General features: G+C 59.1%; 1 protein-coding gene across 3 annotated transcripts in view; it reads left to right on the top strand.

Moving 5' to 3' along the window:
* TOLLIP (toll interacting protein) overlaps positions 1–18,203 on the top strand; it is a 46,362-nt gene that overhangs the window by 16,488 nt on the left and 11,671 nt on the right. For 2 of the 3 annotated variants that reach the window (XM_021925392.2, XM_021925391.2), the window contains exons 3-5: positions 147–329; positions 1,417–1,569; positions 2,867–2,957. In XM_021925392.2, coding sequence (XP_021781084.1) covers positions 147–329; positions 1,417–1,569; positions 2,867–2,957 — 427 coding nt within the window. Of the gene's footprint in view, positions 1–146; positions 330–1,416; positions 1,570–2,866; positions 2,958–11,169; positions 14,078–18,203 lie in introns of those variants that run through there. The other variant, XM_003909367.4, reaches the window with a different exon arrangement.

Below are 18,203 nucleotides of genomic sequence, written 5' to 3'. Positions count from 1 at the left end.
CAGTCGTGTTCTGGCGACTCTGAGTATCTGTAGTCTATATGTTAGCAAAAGGCCTCATGGAAGGGTTCAGAGAGGCAGATGGCCTAGGGAACCCACCCTCTCCCGATGGTTGGCACCTCCTTTTCCTGACATTGGCTTCATTCCAGGCAAAGTTGGCCAAGAATTACGGCATGACCCGCATGGACCCCTACTGCCGACTGCGCCTGGGCTACGCGGTGTATGAGACGCCCACGGCACACAATGGTGCCAAGAATCCCCGCTGGAATAAGGTCATCCACTGCACGGTGCCCCCAGGCGTGGACTCGTTCTATCTCGAAATCTTCGATGAGGTGAGAGGGACATGCCAGCTATTATGGGAGGCCGCACGTGGCTGAGCGTGGCTGCCGTGGGAACACACCTGCCGACACAACCACGTTCCTGGCTGGCTTCGAGGTGTGGGTCCCCACCTGGTGTTTCATTGGGTGCATAACAGGGTCCTACTCTCCCCAAGGAATGTGAAAAAGAGAGATTGTTTCTAGCTCCTTGAACACCCTTACGTTTGGAAACATCCCCAGTGACAAGCATGACCCAGGAACAGAGCGTGCACGTGTCCCCTCCACTGGGCGGGTGCACCGGGTCTGGCCGCTCACCAGCAGGTGGGATTTCCAGTGAGTCCGGCCGCCTGCCGGGTGGGAAGGCTGTTCTTGATGGTGCGAGTGGCTGTGACCCTTGAGGGTCCTGAGTCCTGTCCATGGCTGCACCTGCAGCGCTTCTGAGGCAGAGTCAGAAGGTCAGAGGGGGATGTGGCGAGGCTGCTGCTCCGCGTGGTCCTGGCACCTCGCACCTGTGCCATTGGGAGGCTAGAGCACGGGTGGGGGCTAGGGAGCAGTGTGGGGCAGCCAGGCCAGCAAATGGCCAGTCCTCCCTGCCTGGGCCCTGCCTTTTCCTCCTGGCTTTTCTCTCCCCATCCTGACCTGCTTTCCCCTCCCTGGCCCTCAGAAGAGTGGAGAGCGCATGGGAAGTACAGAGGCAGCTGTGGGAGGCAGACCCCATGTCCTCTCCAGCCTGTGCCCCGGCTGCTCTGGGGCTTGGGAGGTGGCAGCCGGTGGAGCAAGGATGGGGCCCTGAGGGCTGGGGAGGAGCAACCAGTGTCCCTGAATTGGAACTGGAGGAGGACAGCAGCCCAGGACCCTCACTTTCCCCAGCCCCAGACCTAGCCCTGGCCCTGGCCCATCCTGGTGGAGAGAGGGAAGGATCGTTGATAAACGACCGTGAAGCCCGTGCTGCCTGAGGGGTCTCATTGATGGGGTGTGGGTGCAGGTGGGAGCCCTGTTCCACCGATGAGATGGGAACTCGAGACGGGCCCATGATGGTGCGACCGCGGGGAGAGGGCGGCCCCTTCCCTGATGCCTGGGGCATCTCCCTCTTCTCCCCCAGAGAGCCTTCTCCATGGACGACCGCATCGCGTGGACCCACATCACCATCCCCGAGTCCCTGAGGCAAGGCAAGGTGGAGGACAAGTGGTACAGCCTGAGCGGGAGGCAGGGGGACGACAAGGAGGGCATGATCAACCTCGTCATGTCCTACGCGGTGAGCTGCCGGCCTGGTATCAGGGGCAGCGGGGAGGGGCGGGACGCGTCAGGGGCCTTGGGGTGGGGCGGGTCAGGGTATGTTGGGACACGTCGGGGCTGTGCCACCCCGCAGACACCCTGGTCTCTTTCCTGGAGGCACTGAGTCCGTCAAACAGCAGGGCTCAGCGTTCTGAGGACAGAGGGCAGGGGCCCTGGGTGGTTTGGTGGCAGAGAGGAGCTGCCCCGCCCACTGCTCCTGCCCATCGATTCTGTCTGGGGAAACAGCATCAGGGTTGTTTGTGTTCCTAAGATGGGCCCACCCTTTGTGGTGGTCTCCACTGCAGGCCCCTGTGTCCTCGGAGGTCCCTCAGAGCCCTTTCAAGCTCTGCCCTTAGGGTCCAGCTGAGCAGCCCTCCAGGGTCTGAGATACAGCCCTGGGCCCTGCGGGACACCAGGCTCCTCCCCACAGGGCAGGCACTGGCCAGGGTGTGGAAGGGCATCTCTGGAGATGTGGGGGAAGCCTGGGGGCTGCCGCGCTCGGGGTCAGGAAGTCGAGGCCTGGCCGTGGGGCCAGCACGTCAGCTGCCCTGGCTCCCAGCTGTCTATATCCTCAGGACACCTGCAGCTCCTGGGGGCGTCAGGAGGGCCAGTTAGAGGCTCCTGGAACAGAACTCCTGCCATCTTCTCTGTATCATCACTCAGGGAATTTTTAGGTTGTTACTGAAAAATGGTGCTGTGGGAAATGCAAGGCCCACGTGACAGCGGAGAGGGCGCAGCAGGGAGCCGCTCTTCTGGGCGATCTTGGCTCCTCCCACTCCCTTTTTGTTAACGCTGGGATATTTTAAAGCAAGTCCCAGCCGTGAGTGACCACGTGTAAATGTCTCAGGACGCAGCTTTAACCGACGCTTTCATACGCAGAACCGTCATGACGCCCCAGTGACTTTACCCGCAGGTGACAGTTTTCAACTCAGAGACGACAGCAGTGCAGTGACTTATCTCAAGTTGACAGTTTTAAACTCAGACACCACAGCTGTGCAGTGTGGTTCCCCCCAGGCCCTCTTGACACCTACACTGGGATGTCCCTCCTGACCCCATCGTCTCTCCGTCACATCACAGTTAGCGGGGGATCTGTAAGCCTGAGCCATGTCACCTCCTGGACGTGAGGAGGTGGTGCGGGGGTGGGAGTGGGCCCCGGCATCCCCTGTGCACTCAGGGCTCACAGCTGGGTTCGGGGCTAGCATGGGGAGGGCGATTCCTGAGGTTCTGATGGGTAGATGTTCCTTCCTGACCCCGGGACCATCTCCGCTGTGTTCCAGCTGCTGCCAGCTGCCATGGTGATGCCACCCCAGCCTGTGGTCCTGATGCCGACGGTGTACCAGCAGGGCGTCGGCTACGTGCCCATCACAGGTGCGTGTGCCCCCTCCTCCCTGGGTGCCTCTCCCCTGGTAGAAACCCCAGGGCCTAGGGCAGGCGCAGGAGGAGGGAACAGGGCTTAGAGCGCCGGTGGGGGGACGTCATTCGTTCTAGAATCCTGCAGACGTGCCGACTGCACGCAGATCGTTCTAGGCTAGGGAGCCAAGGATTACGTTTGAATTTTGTTTGCATATCTAGAGAATAGAATTGGGTTTTTTTCTAATTGTTGGCAGAAATGAGATGAGTTGAAATTTTCAGAGGTGTGGAAATGTGACTGAAACCTCACCGTGCCCAGCTCTCTGCAGGAGAACCTCACACCCCTGTCGGGCGACGCGTGCTCTGCACTGTGCTGTCGTGGCCGTTGTCGTGTGTCACTGTTAAGAGTGAGCAGCCGGTGGCTGCAGCAACACCAAGCAGGAATGTCGCTTTTCACGCTGTTGCATTTTTGGTCCAGCTGTCGCTGTCGTAGCAGCTGGTGCAAGGCCGGCCCCCACCATGGACGGGCCCAGCGTCCTCAGCAGGCGGGGGGACAGCAGCCCCTGAGAGGAGGTGCTCGGGGGGAGCCTGTGGCCTCCCTGGTTCTCCTCCCAAGGTGGCCTCTCATTCCGGGGAGCTGGTGTCTGGCAGAGCGCGGGTCCCTCTGCACTGGGGGACCAGGCCGTGGAAGTGGCCAAGTTGTGGGCAGGGTGCTGGGGATGCGTGGTGGTGTTGGGAGAGGGTCTCGGGGCCTGCGTGAGTCCCCGGCTGCTTGTGCTCGGGCTGCTTTGGGGTTGGGGTGGGACAGAGCTGCTGGCAGGCGAGAGTGCTGTCAGGCTGGTGCTGGTGTCCAGCCCAGCTGGAGTGGAGAGGCCTGGTCAGCACCCCAGTCCTGCCAGCATCCCGCACAGATGCAGAAAGGCCACCTTGGGAGTCAGGACCTTGCCCTAGACCCACCTGATGTGGCCTGAAACCCAGCCTGATGGTGGGAAGGAGGGGATGGCGCTGGGAGACTCTGGTCTGTCCACTGGTGTTCAGGACATTCTCTGACGAAACTGCTTATGAGAACAGCATGGCCTTGCCCTCACTTGCTCACATCGCAGACTCTGTTTCCACGTAAAGCCGCCTGCGCAGGTGCCAGGGCTGCCTTTCTCCAGAGGAAAGAGCAGAGCCCGTGTCTGAGCAGGGCCTCTGTGGTGTCCAGTGTCTTAGAAAACCACCAGCCTGGGGCCGGGCGCGGTGGCTCACGCCTGTAATCCCAGCACTTTGGGAGGCTGAGGCAGGAGGATCATGAGGTCGGGAGATCGAGACCATCCTGACCAACACGGTGAAACCCCATCTCCACTAAAAATACAAACAAACTAGCCGGGCGTGGTGGTGGGCGCCTGTAGTCCCAGCTACTTGGGAGGCTGAGGCAGGAAAATGGCGTGAACCCGGGAGGTGGAGGTTGCAGTGAGCCAAGATTGCGCCACTGCACTCCAGGCTGGGCGACAAGCGAAACTCCATCTCAAAAAAAAAAAAGAAAAGAAAAGAAAGAAAACCACCAGCCCAGCAGAGGCAGTACCTGCGCCCCATCACTGAGGAAAGGATGCTTCATAGGAAGTGACCGGAGGTGAGCCAGAAACGCAGAAGCAGCCGTTAGGCATTCAGAGTTAGAGGAGGGCGGGCATCTGGGTAAGCGGAAGAGCCAGCACTGTGGCAGAGAAACGGGCGAGCACGGGAGCCCCGCAGGTGTTCCTGAGCCTGGAGCCTGGCCAGGGGAGCTCTGCTGCCCTGGGGGCCCTGTTGTGCCCTGGGTGCCCCTGGAGTGGCTCCTGGGGGTTCTGGTTTGTAATTGGGACAGCCCAGAGCTGCCGTTGTGGGGTGGAAGTGCCTTCTGTGGCGTGCAGTTCGTGGCGCTAGTGAAGTTCTTTTTGGTTGTCCTGAGTTGGAGACAGATGGGCATCCTGAAAGAACAGAGACCCAGGCCCTCCAGCTTCCTGAGGCTGGAAGTCCAAGCCCTGGCAGGCAGGGCCGCTCACTCGCCAAGGCTGTGGGGAGGATCCTCCCCGTCTCCTCTAGCTTCTGGGCCAGGCGCTCTGTGGCTGCCTCCTCCTCCTCCCATGAGGACCCCAGTCCGTGGATTGAGGGCCCACCCGCCCCAGCATGCCATCATCCTCACCTGCTCACATCTGCAGAGACTGAGTCTTAAGACCCCCTGTGCAGGCTAGAGTTAGGACTCGGCCTGTCTTTTTGGGGGGTGCAGTTCCATCGACTGGATACAGCGCCGGGGTGTATCTGGCTGGAAGAGCATTCAGATGACAGAGAACATTGATTGACATACCTCTTTCTGGTTCCTATCCTTAATTCTCTTTGTAGATGCCTTTCAAGTTTTCCCTAAAATGCTTGTTTTAGGAAAGGCTAGATTTCTTTATAAACAGACTTTGAAATTTTCTTTTGATAGACATTGTAAATTTTGAAACAGCCGCACACTTCATAGGAAAGTTACCAAGGAGATGCAGGGACATCTGCCAGAGCCCGTGAGGACTCGTCCACCTGCCGCCCCACCGGAGCCCCCAGCCCCACACCCCACCCCCAGGTGTGCGTTTCCCATAAAGCAGGGGTGTTCCTGGCACAGGACAGCCGTCCAGATGAAGGTGACACTGTCCCCTGCTTGGACCCCGTCTGAGTGTCCTGGGGGGCCACAGCATCCAACCCGGGGTCGCTGGCCCTCCGTGGCCTTGCCTCCCTTGGCCTGGAGGGGTCCTCATCTTGCTCCTGGGGTGTGCTCTGGTCAGGGACCTGGTGGGGCTGCTGATGTGGCCTTGCAGGGTAGGGCTGAGTCTCCCCAGGGCTGCTGGCAGGGCCCTCGCATTTTACTCAGTACAGATTCCATCCAGTGCAGGGCTAGTGGTGTGACTTGCTCACCCCTCACAGGGCTCTGCCTGGCCGCTTCCCGGGAGCTAAGAAGTGTCCGTGTGGGAGGCACCCCAGGACCACGGGGAGATCCCGCCGGGAGCTAAAATGTGTCGGTGTGGGAGGCACCGCAGGACCACGGGGAGATCCCACCCTTGTCAGCCCGAGTTTATCCGACTTCTTCAGATAAACTTCTTCAGTTTATCTGACCCTTCAGAAAAAGGGTTTGCAGTTTCCTATTTTATTCCGTGGATCAGAATCCCTTACGAATGTTGTTTATTTTTTCACTCAAATTATCCCAGACTTGGCCAGAGGGAGCCCCCTCAGGCAGGGTCTTTGTTCTTTGGCCTCCTCCGATCCTTCTCGGGGCCTCTTCCTGCTTCCTGGCACTGCAGGAAGCCCCTGGCTCTCTGCATTTCCGGCCTGAGCCCTGGCGTTAGCTGTTTCTCCCAGGAGCCCTGGTTCCCATTAGGAGAGCATTGCTTTTAGGAGCCTTTGAAGTATTTTTTAACTGTCCTAACAGCACTGTAGAGTGTGAACAAGGCGCCCTTCTTCACTGGAAGCTGATGCCCTGATCTTCCTCTGAGTACCCTAATTTCTGAGTATCTGTGATCACAGTCCGTCCTCCCAGCAGCCGCTGCCAGCTGGAGGGCGAAGTCTGCGGAGACCTCAGAGAGGCTGGCGGCCGCGTGCTCAGGGCGTCTCGGGCCGACTGGGCGAGCACGGCGGATTCACACCAGGGTTTTCTTCTCAGAAGTGGAATCTCAAAGTGCATCTTGGCCAGAGCACGTGTGTTGCCCACAGCTTCAACTGGTTATGACTCACGTAGTGCGGAAGGCTGTGCCGCCTGCTCTGCCTGGCTGCGTGGCTTCGGGCCTGTGTGCGTGCACAGCAGCCTGGCGAAGCCCTCTGCTGAGGCGGGGCTGTGGGAGCGGGCCAGGAGGGGAGAGCCCGGCTTCTCACCAGCCCCTTCCGCCGCTCCTTTGTTCAGCTGCTGCCTGCTGGGCACTGCCCAGAGACGCCCGCGCAGGGTGCAGGTCTCCGGGGCTCACTGTGCACGTTGGGTGGGCTCAGGCCCTGAGAGCCTCCCGTGTTGTCTGAGCCTGGCTGCCACCTCTATGGAGACTGAGGGCTGAACGCTGGCCGAGCCCTCGCGAGGACCATCCATTTTCCTCAGGGAAAAACCAGAGTCCCCCACAAAGCAACTCAGAAGCCGGGTGCGCTGAGGTCAGACCGTCTCCTTCACAAAAAGAAAGTGTGACCACAACAGTGAGGCAGGGAGGCTGGGACACAAAGCACAGCTTGATCACTAAAGCTTTTATGCCATGATCATGGCCTGAAGAGAACAGTTTTAAGTTTTGATTTTTTTAAACAAAGTATTATTTTGATTACCAGATTAGATATTTTATAGATTTCAAATAGCAGCAGGCATCATGTGATTATAGCGGGGTTTTTAGCCTCAATTTTAAGGAAACATCTAGGCGTGAAGCATCTGGAAACCGCGTGGCCTCATGAAGCGCATTCTCTTCCACGGAGCTGCAGAGTGGACAGAGACCGCCAGGTCGGTGACGGCAGCCAACTGCTCAATTTCCTGTGCGTTCTCCGCACGTGAGAAACCAGTGCAGTCGCCACTGGGCCTCAGCCCTGCCTGCACTGTTCCTCCAGCTGTCCCTGGCAAGGAGGGGCACTCGGGCTGCAGCCACTGCCAGGGGTCTGCCCTGAGGGTCCCCACAAGACAGGCCCAGAGGCGGATGGTGGCGCCGGCCGCGCTGTCCTCTGGGGCCCTCCTTGCTCTCCCTCCTCCGTCTTGCTTTCCACCTCCTTCTGCCTGGTGGTGGGAGGAGAGTCGGCGTGGAAAGTGGGGTGTCCAGCGCCTCCCCAGCCCGGCCTTGGACAGGCAGCACCAGAGCGTACATCGGCTCATTCTCTGTTCACCAGGGCTGCAGCTGCCAGTTGACGCTGTTTCTGTCTATTCCCTTGTGCGCCTCCATTTCACACAGGCCTGGAGTGCTTTTCTCTGGGTGAGGGGACAGCTACTGTCCTACGTCCTCAGCAGCGCAGTCCCTCCTGTCATCCTGGCCTGCGTCTCTGTGGGCACAACCCCCACTGGTTTCTGTGGAGCTGACCAGACTGTGACGTAGATGCCTGTCCATAAAGTATGAAAGCAAAGCTGAACGCGCAGGTGGACACCTGCTGGCAGGACGGACAAGAGGGAGGTCCATAGAGAACGTGCACGCGTGGCACCATGCATGGGAACAGCCAGCATTCACAGCGCCCGTGAGTTCCAGAGAGGGCCAGCCAAGGGCTCACCCGACAGCCCAGGCATGCTTCCCCTCGCAGATGGAATTCCAACAATCACGGAGTTTGCAGCTGAGCAGCACATGTCGTTTAAAATACAAAATGGTTCCATTCAGAATGAGAATTGGATGCTTAAGTTTCCCAGACTGTCACGTGGAGCTCTCTGCTGTTGTGTTTATTAACCCGCTAACTTGGTCGCTGTGAAACAAGGAATCACGCAGGTTTTCTTCTTTGTGATACGCTCTGTGGAGGGAGAAGAGCAACAAGCCTTGGGAGTTCCGGAACAGTCTCTGAGCTGCATGGTCGTCCCCACCTGCTCTTTGGATGTCTTTCCACTGTCGTGCGAGACGTCTGGGGCCCAGAGCCACATGCCTTCAGCCTGAGCAGGGCCGATGCCCCCCTGCCCACCAGCGGCCGGGGCTCATCATGCTGCGTGGTCTGAGGTCAGGGTGTTCTCGGAGCAGTTTTTCCTGAATGGAAAAGGGACAGGTTTTGGTTTTCCTGGGTACCGTTGTGTTTGTCAGTAGAGTATTTGATTTTGCCGAGGTGTGACAGCAGATTCACGCGGCATGAAGAATGTGAGGTGGGGCCCGTCCTGTGCTGCACGTCCGTCCGCGTGGATGCAGAACGCTGAGCACGGTGGACAGCAGGGACACAGCGAAGCCGCCCACCACTCCTCCCAGGGCTGCTACAGGTGGGGTCTGGGCTGCCCCCCGGCTCCCGTGGCGTCCTCTCTGCCCACGTTTCGGGGAATTTGCTCTCCGCCAGGCCCCAGAGCTCCTGGTCTGTCCTCCTGAAGTCCCCAGGCAGCCCTGACACGGTGCACTCTCCATTCCCGGAGGGCTTGATGGACATATCACACTTGGTAACCAGGATGGGTCAGGCTCAGGCCAGGCACATGGCCTCTGCCCTGCAGGGAGGAGGGGAGTGAGCCGGGCCACTGCCCCTCGGCCCACACCATGGAAGCACTCACCTCTTCCCCTGGGGTGCCTGGTCCCAAGTGTGTTGGGGCCGTGCTGTTGGGACTCACTTGAGGGCCATTCGGTGCCACATCCCCTCGTCGTCAGCAGAGCGGGTTTCTCAGGCGCCCCAGGCCATGACATCACAGCATCGCAGTCACCATTGTCGATTTTGCAGCGATCTCCCCTCCTGTCCCTTCTCCGTCAGACTGAAAAAGGCTGGAGAGAGTGGCAGTGCCGAGCTCCATTCCTCCTGTTGCCACGCTGTGGGGAGCCGTGTGGGCAGGGACAGGTGATGGCTGAGCTCCTGCCCCCCTGCCGGCTGGGGTGCCCGGAAAGCCACGGGGGTCCCGGGGGTCCCTCCAGGACAGGTAGCGGCCGAGCCTTTGTCCTGTTTGAGGAAGAAGAAAGGGTGGTGAGGGTGGCCACGTCCCCACCTGGCCGTGGTTCGGTTCATTTTCCCTCATTGCTGAAAGGCTGATCAGCGTGGGGATGATGCTTTCCCAGTGAGGTGAGGTGTCCGCTGGCCAGGACAAGAGGCAGGCATGGGTGTGGAGGAAAGGTGGGCCTGGCCCAGAGAGCCGGGAAGCGGAGGAGGCAGGGGTGGGTGTGGAGGAAAGGTGGGCCTGGCCCAGAGAGAGCCGGGAAGCGGAGGAGGCAGGGGTGGGTGTGGAGGAAGAGTCGGCCTGGCCTGGAAGGAGCTGGGAAGCGGTGGCCTTCCTTTCTGAGGAGCCCTGGTCTTTACAGCGGCACTGGAGGCTCAGCGGCCAGCCCCGTCCGCTCCGTTTCCACCACTGCAGGTCCTTGTTGCCGGTGTTGGTTCAGGTCAGAGTTGAAATGGCTTCTGTTGCCTTTAGGGTCCTCCGAGTGTAGAAAGGAACAAAAGTCCTATCCTCAGATTGGGGCTCTAGTGCTCCAGTGAGCCTAGCTGGGAGATCGTTCGTGCTTTTAAAGGTGAACGAACGGGTGCGCGGTGAACCCTTGCCCTGCTCCAGCTGCTGCTGCAGGAGGAGCTCTGTGCCTCGCTGGTTGCTGAGCCCTGCACACGCTGCCTGTGCTCAGGGCTGCTTGTGGTTTTAGGGAGTGGCCACCAGGCTGGGAGGCGAGCTTTAAGTCCGGCCACACCATGCCTTTGGGGTGTGTGTGCTGCAGTGGCTGAACCACTGTGCAGCTCCTGCTTGATAGATTGCATCTCAGTGTGTCCACCCGCATGAGACACGGGGCGAGGGGCCTGCGTAGCTGTGGGGTGGTGATGCCAGGAACCCTGGACGGTGGCCCCAGTACACTGAGGGTCCCCGGTGCACCACACCTGCTGCCTGACTTGCGTGAGTTTTGTGAGCATTTTTTGGTGTAGTTTGTATGTGTGTGTGGTTGTCATTCTGGGCATCGGCTGCAGCTTTGCTGAGGTCTTCAGTGCCTGTGGTGATTGCTCCACCAGCACACAGTTCAGTGACACACTGGCCAAGCTGCAAAAGCATCTTGTAGAATGCCTGATAAAGGAGGAGGCTCAGACCCTGCAGTGTTTGGATCAGCGGGCGTGACATTTCGTGTAGTCCGTTCCCCAGATGAAGAGAATGCTGTGTGCCCTCTGGTCAGTGAAGACAAGCGTGTGCAGTGCAAATTCACGAGTTCTGAAGGGATCAAACCACCACCCCCCAGCCTGCTAGTTAGAAAACAGGCTCGGGTGAGATTTGAAAGATCAAATTTTGATTTTTGTGTGGAAGGAACATGAGTTAGTGAAGGATGCGTCTCAGAGACCCCTGCCCCGCCTTCCCCGTGGCTGTGCCTGGGGACCCCTGCCCCGTCTTCCCCGTGGCTGTGCCTGGGGACCCCTGCCCCGCCTTCCCCGTGGCTGTGCCTGGGGACCCCTGCCCCGCCTCCCCGTGGCTGTGCCTGGCGTTGCTGTTTGAGGGTTTGTATTTCCAGAGTGTCTTTCGGGACTGGTGTTTGCTGAGACCCGAGGTGGCCCCTCCCTGAGGAAGGCCGGTGGGATGCATTGTTTTCTTCTTTCAGCAGGAGCTAGTGTGGCACTTCTGGAACCTTCCGATGTTTTTACCAAACTTGATCTTTGGTTCCAGGGATGCCCGCCGTCTGCAGCCCCGGCATGGTGCCCGTGGCCCTGCCCCCGGCCGCCGTGAACGCCCAGCCCCGCTGTAGCGAGGAGGACCTGAAAGCCATCCAGGACATGTTCCCCAACATGGACCAGGAGGTGATCCGCTCGGTGCTGGAAGCCCAGCGAGGGAACAAGGACGCCGCCATCAACTCCCTGCTGCAGATGGGGGAGGAGCCGTAGAGCCTCCGCCCTCGCTGCCGTGTCACCCCAGCTCTTCAGACACACCGACCGGGCGCTCCCCAAGGAATGCTGTCCCAACAAGATCCCCGTGACACGGCCCCTGTCGCCCCTCCCGTGGACGTCTGGGCTGCCCCGCCCACGCCTGCTCTGGGTGCATGGGGGTTTTCGGTTCCTGGCGGCCCAGGACGGGGCGGGGGCTCCCTTCGCCTCTTGTGCTGGGAGGTCTCGGTGCATTCTCCTGTCCCCAGGACGTGCGTCTCCCCTTCTCATGCTGTTCTGGAAAATGTTCTTGCTGTAGAGAGCAGCTGCTTCTGCCAGGGTGTTGGAGGTGGTGGAGCGCCTTCTGATTCCATTCATGGCATTTTGTGATGTGACGTAATTGGAATAGAGCTGTTGATTAAGGCACGCACAATCCCTCACACTGATTTGTGGGTTTTTTTAGAACTTCCCAGCTGAAAACTCACGTCCTTGCCCTAACGCGCTTTGCTGTGAGCCTGGCCCCTGCCCAGGGCTTGGGTCTGGTGAGCTGAGCCGCTTCCTGTGGATGGCGTGGGGCCGGCCTCTGGCCTGGCTCACCTGGCCACTGTCCAGCCAGCCTTGGGACAGACTCCAGCCTGAAGGCAGGATGAACCCACACCTGGCATGAGGAGGGGAGCCTGGCACAGTTGGCCGGGCTCTGCCTGATTGCCAGCCAGCGGGCATCTGAAGCCGGGTCCTTCACCCGCGGAGGGCTGCCGTCCGTCTGTCCTGCTGCTCACGCCAGCTCCGTGGTGTCCTCCCAGGGGGCTTCTCTTCTCAACAGGCCTTGCAAGGCTGGGGTGGGAGGTGATAGAGGCGGCACGTGCATGATTCTGAGAGGGTGTTGCGGCACTGCCAGCCGACTGCTGACGACAGCTTGGGCAGCTGCTGTGCCCAGGACCTAGGCTCAGTGTGGGCTCGGGAAGCCTGGCGAACGTGGCCGTGTAAAAGCTTTCTGAGGCGGGAGGCTCGCCTCACCTCTGCCTGCCTGGGCACCGCGTGTAGCATCTTGGTTTGCAGGACAGATTTTAGGTGACACCTGGTTATGAAAGTCAGGAATTTGAGAAACTTCTCACAAGTGATGCACTTTACGTAATCCGCATGCCATCGAGACGCTTGTGTGCGCACCCGCATGTCTGCTGTTTGTGGTTCAAGTGTCTGCCCCCAGCCTTCGGACGGAAACCCACTGATACGAACAGAAAGAGAAGGCCCACAAGTGGGTCTTCTATGGAAGATGCAGAAGGAGGAAGTTAGTGCTTACATTTTAGTCTTTTTCTCCCTCGAAAAAATAGGTTAAGTTTCAGTGTCAGCTAGAAAATACTGCTTTCCGCCACCGACTGGGGGTGGTTTTTGTCAAATATACTGTTGATAAATATTTATTTTTGTAAACTTGAAGTGTGTGGTGGCCGTGGGGGAGGGACATGGTGGCAACAGGCACCTTCTTCAGCCGTGGGTCCTAAAGGCCTTTTATCGTGTGAAGAAGACAGACATGGTGTTTGCTCAGCAGACACCGACCTCTCAGAGGGCCCTGGGATTCCGTCTCGGATGGCCTGGTCTTACGTCTTCTCCATTGGGAATGAAGGTGTCAGGCGGGACTGGAATGTTCTAGATAATGTTCTGTGATATTAATAACTCTTACCCGGGACGGACCACAGGCCACACTTGGAGGCCTCGCTGTGCTGGGGGCTTCGGCGTCCAGGCGCCCAGGTGTGGCCACCAGCCCCGGTTTCTGCCTTCGCATTGCTGGGGTGCAGTGAGACTGCCACACCATGCACGTGTGGCTCTGTGGGTGTCTCCTGGAGAGGACGTGGCCCCTGCTGCCAGCTCCTGAGCAGCCCGTGTCGGGGCCGGAGGGAGCCGCACTGTGGGGGCCGCCTCGCTGGAGGGAGAGCAATCCTTTGCCAATGACGAGTGGGGGCCGGAGGGAGCCGCACGGTGGGGGCCGCCTCGCCAGAGGGAGAGCAACCCTTTGCCGATGACCACGCTTGCTGCCATCTCTTAGTTTTCTTTTTCACGAACGCTTTATTTTTTTAATAGATCAATCACATTTTGTAAGTCCTTTAATAAGATTCTTCTTTCCTGCATTTTATGCTTTATTTTTTGCTTGAAGGCTTACTGTAGAAGCAGCTTGCTGAGCCCCTCCAAGCGGTCCCAGAATTAGCTGGTTCACGCCCCCCACCCGCCCCTGCCCCTGCCTGTCAGGTGTGGATGAGGTCGTTGCACTCAGAAGGACAGGCTTGTTCGCCAGCTCACAAGGGCAGGCTGCAGCGGGTTTGGGAGCTGGGCTTAGGCCCCTGGTGTCTGAGGGCCCGGGCCTTGCCAGGCCTCTGCCACTCCTGCTCCTGGGTTTGAAGATGCCAGTTGCCAGCTCTGTGGCAGCGGTCACTAAGGACAGCCTGACTGTGCCATCTCGGAGCCTCGGGCAGGGCTCCGGAGACAGAAGACAGGTCGCCGGAGGCTCCCTGCTCCTTTCTACTCTGCAGATGCTCTCCACGGCGCTGCCCTGCAGGGTGTCAGCGGGTGGGGTCTCAGAACATGTGCTTCTGATTATTTTACTGGGGTCCATTGTCCAGATTTTTCTTTGATTGTAAAATATATTTTTACTTTTTAGCCTCCTAATTTAATAAATGATCCATATAAAAATAGAGAAATAAAGTTCTTTAAGGGAAGGTTTACCATGTTTGTTCCCGAGTATTTTTTAACTGAATTCACAGTACGCGGGAGTAAGGAATCAGAGTCCGAGCGCACTCGTTAACAGACTCGAGCAGGAACCGCACGCCTTCAGGCCAAGCCTGGCCTTTGTTTCCCAGACTGAATTAGAGGCGAGTCCTGGGAGCTCCTCCCTCAACAGTGGCAGTGGGTGTGGGTCTGCTCTTCGGGCCCAGGCACCCTCTCCCCACTGGGTGGTTCTGTTGTGCCTTTTCATTTCCATCTGGGAGTGAGCGTGGAGCACGACCCCGTTCTGAGAGAGCCCACTGGGAACCGTGGCACCCCCAGCTCAGGAGTCTGAGCCCCTAGTGATGAGTGGCTCATGCTTAGGGACCACAGCGTCCTTAAATGTGAGCAGCCCTGCGGAGACCCCTAGCCGCCCTCACACCCAGGCACGGACATGTTGCTGGAGCGTCCACAGACACGGTGGGGTGTCTGCCGCCTCTGCTGCCCGACCCCCGAGGCATGCCTGCTGGTTCCCTGCCTCCACCTGAATGTAGCCTTTCTGCAGTGTCGACTCCACAGCAGACTGCCAGCCGTTAGCTCTGCGATTCCGTGCATACTTTTTGCCCAAACAGCTGACAGAAGCTGAGCCTGTGTTAGTGCTGGACATGAAGCCAAGAAACGGCACGTCTAAAAGCCTGCGACAGAACACCAAGCTTGCTGGGAAACCACAGTACCTCAGGGCACAGCCGGGCTCAGGAAAGCAGGGAGGGCCCCGAGGCAGAGATGGGGAGTGGCCGTGACAGGGAGTGGGCCAGTGATACCAGCAGGCGGGGGCCCAGGGGCCATCTCCCAAGGACGTGGCCCAGGGGCCCACGTGCGAGGCCTCAGCGCGTTTGCCGAGGGAGCACAGGGTGCCGTGTCCCGGATGTCCTGGGCATCCGCCGCCAGCAGGAACCTGTTGCTTGGGCAGCTGGGAGATGTGACTGAGCCCAAGAATGGGGCCCCTCTCACGCCAGGACGTTGGGAAGGTGGTTGAAAGGTAGAGCTAGGAAGAAGCCCACATGCTGGGACCCAGAGGCCCTCAGAGCCCCGGGAAGCCATGACCATGCCCCCTTACCCCCGACTCAACGGGCTTTGCGTTTGATCCGCACCCCGCGTGGTCCAGGAAACCTCCAGGGTCCGAGTGCATTCCTGTGGTTCTTTCTGAAGGGGCCATGTCCACACAGGCTGCAGGGATCCGGCACTCGGAACCACCCCACATGCATTCAAAGAGCACAACGGGCCGGGTGCTGTGGCTCACACCGCGAATGCCAGCGCTGTGGGAGGCCAAGGTGGGCGGATCACCTGAGGTCGGGAGTTTGAGACCAGCCTGGCCAACATGGTGAAACTCGTCTCTACTAAAAATACAAAAATCAGCCGAGTGTGGTGGTGAGCACCTGTAACCCCAGCTACTTGGGAGGCTGAGGCGGGAGAATTGCTTGAACCCGGGAGGCGGAGGTTGCAGTGAGCTGAGATCGTGCCACTGCACTCCAGCCTGGGTGACAGAGTAAGACCCTGTCTAAAATTTTGAAAAAGGCAAAGCACTAGGATTTTGTTCTATGATATATAAAATATTTTATGGTCCAGAGTCAAAACATAAAACAAGGTGAATTCACAGGGACCACGTTTTCCTCGCCTGTGCCGCTGTCCCTGTCTGCTCTCCTCCCTGTAGGTGAGTGTGTCCGTTCCCCTTCGCGTGGCCTTCCTTGGCCTGGTGTGTATTTGATGCAAGCAAATCACACATGTGTGCAAGGAAAAGTGGAGATGCCTCCACACTGTCACAGGGACCCTTCCTTTCCGCAGCAGCCTGGCCTGTGGTGTGTGCCTTCCATGGACATCTGGATCACTCTGTGTGTCTATGACTGATGGCATCGGTTCTTCTGTGGAAAAGACCCCTGGGCGTGGGACTCCTGAGCAAAGATGGACCCGCCTCCCCTGCCGGAATCCCGACCCGATTCCTGGTGCCCCGTCCCCATCACCGGGCGTCCCCATCGCTGCATGTCCCCATCGCCGGGCTGGACCCTCCCTCGCAGTGCTGTCTTGGTGCAGCTGCCCTTAGGATCTCTTTCATTTATTATTTATTGTTTGTTGATTGATTGATTGATTGATTGATTGATGTTGTTGAGATGGAGTCTTGCTCTGTCGCCCAGGCTGGAGTGCAGTGGCGCGGTCTTAGCTTGCAACCTCCGCCTCCCGGGTTCAAGCCACTCTCCCGCCTCAGCCTCCCGAGTAGCTGGGGTTACAGGCGCCACCACCACACTCAGCTGATTTTTTATACTTTTAGTAGAGACGGGGTTTCACCATGTTGACCAAGATGGTCTCCATCTCCTGATCTGGTGATCTGCCCACCTCGGCCTCTTAAAGTGCTGGGATGACAGGCCTGAGCCACCGCGCCCGGCCAGGATTTCTCTTTTTAGGAGGAGGTTGGGCACAGCCTTGGGGCTGCCTTTTTCTTCTGTCTCCTCAGCTCTTTCCACTCTACAGACGGTAACTCCGCGATCCACGCTGCAGGTTCTTTCCCTGCTTTATCATTTGTTTATGTTGCTAATGATTTTGTCTCGTGTAAAATGTTCTGTTTTTTAATGTTGTCACGTGTTCATCTTTTCCCTTATCGTTCCTGGATTTCTGTTTATCATTAGGAAAGTTTTCCACATTCAGGTTTTAAAGGCTCTTCTCTCACATATTTTCCCTTTTTTTTTTTCTCTTTTTTTGCCCATCATCACGGACCCCACTGGAGGCACCGGGCCCGCTGCGCGGGATGGACCGACCCTCGCTGTGCGGCGGGTTCGCAGCCCCGGATCCCCTGGGTCCGGCCTGGCCTTCCCGGCACCCGCCCCCTCGCCGATCCCGCCCCGCCTCCTGCATCCCCGCAGGGCTGGCCCGCGCAGGCTTCTCCTTCTAGAGGCTTCTGGCTGTTCGTGTTGGGACTTACCAAGGAGCGTCTTCCGGATAGGCTTGTTCAGAGCTCATTTAATAAACTCGGGGAAAGTCGCTTCCCACGCGCGCATCCATCGTGCGGAGCCCCGGGGGCCGCTGCGCTGCGGGGTGAGGGGGGGTTTCCGTCCTTCTCGAGGTTTCCATGGTTACCCGGCTCCGGCTGGGAAAGAGAAGACTTCGCTTTCCCTCCACGCCGGGTTCCTGCTGCAGCGTCCCAGGCCCCGGTGCGGCTGGGATCAGGGAGGGGCGGGGGGCGCAGGCCGGGGGGGTTCCAGGGCGTGGGGTGGGGGAGCAGGGCTGGGGGCTGGGTACGGGGTGGGGGTTCCAGGGCCCGCCCCGCCTGCCCGCCCCAGACGCGGGAAGCGCCCACCCTGGAGTGCTGCAGGCCGGGGGCGCCGGTGAGAGGAGCAGGGCCGGTCCTGGGGACCCGCTGCGGGGATGGGGAGCGGCTGCGAGGCGGGGTCCTGCTCCCTCCCCGCGGAAGGGGCCCCGGGACCCACTCAGACCCGTGGCGCATCCCAAAGTCCCAGCGCCCCTTAGTTGGAGAAACGGGCAGAGACCCTGCAAGGGGTGGCCCGGGCCCTGCGTGTCCTCTGGGGCCTTTGCCGCGGCCCCTCCTGCGCCCCGCGCCCCCCGGACATGCTCTGTGTGGGTGGGCGGCTCAGCCCTGCGCGGTGGCCCCAGGAAGTGCTGAAATGAACGAGGTCCCCTGGTTCCTGCCCGGAAGGGACCCGCAGCACCTGCAAGGTGCCCCAGGCTGGGGGTCCCAAACGCGGCTCCCACATCCCTCCTTCCCAGCTGCAGTGGAGAAGAGCCCGCTCAGCCTGATTCCTGCCGCTGAGCAAAGGGCCACACTTCTCTTGGATTTTAGTTTTGAAAACAGTGTTCAACGCGTCTCTTTGAACTGTAGATTTCTGCAGAGCAAAGTTTATGGAAGCAAAACCCTGACACCAAGTTTTACTCGAAATGCAAAGTACCAGGTAGGGAACAGGAAAGGAAGGCCTGCAGGTGCGCGGCTTTCCCCAGCGCTTGGAAAGTCCCTGTTACCTTAAATTTCTAGCCTCAAAAATAAAAAGCTGGTGCCACGCTCCCGGACACAGAGCCGGCCTCACTGCTGAGTGTGAGAGTCAGGCTTTAAACATCCACCTTCCCTTGAACGTGCTGGTGGGC

The sequence above is a fragment of the Papio anubis genome, chromosome 12 (genome assembly GCF_008728515.1).
Source record: "Papio anubis isolate 15944 chromosome 12, Panubis1.0, whole genome shotgun sequence".
Classification (NCBI taxonomy): Eukaryota; Metazoa; Chordata; class Mammalia; order Primates; family Cercopithecidae; genus Papio; species Papio anubis.
The sequence above is the reverse complement of the archived record's forward strand: the minus strand, read 5'-3'. Positions and strand labels throughout refer to the sequence as shown.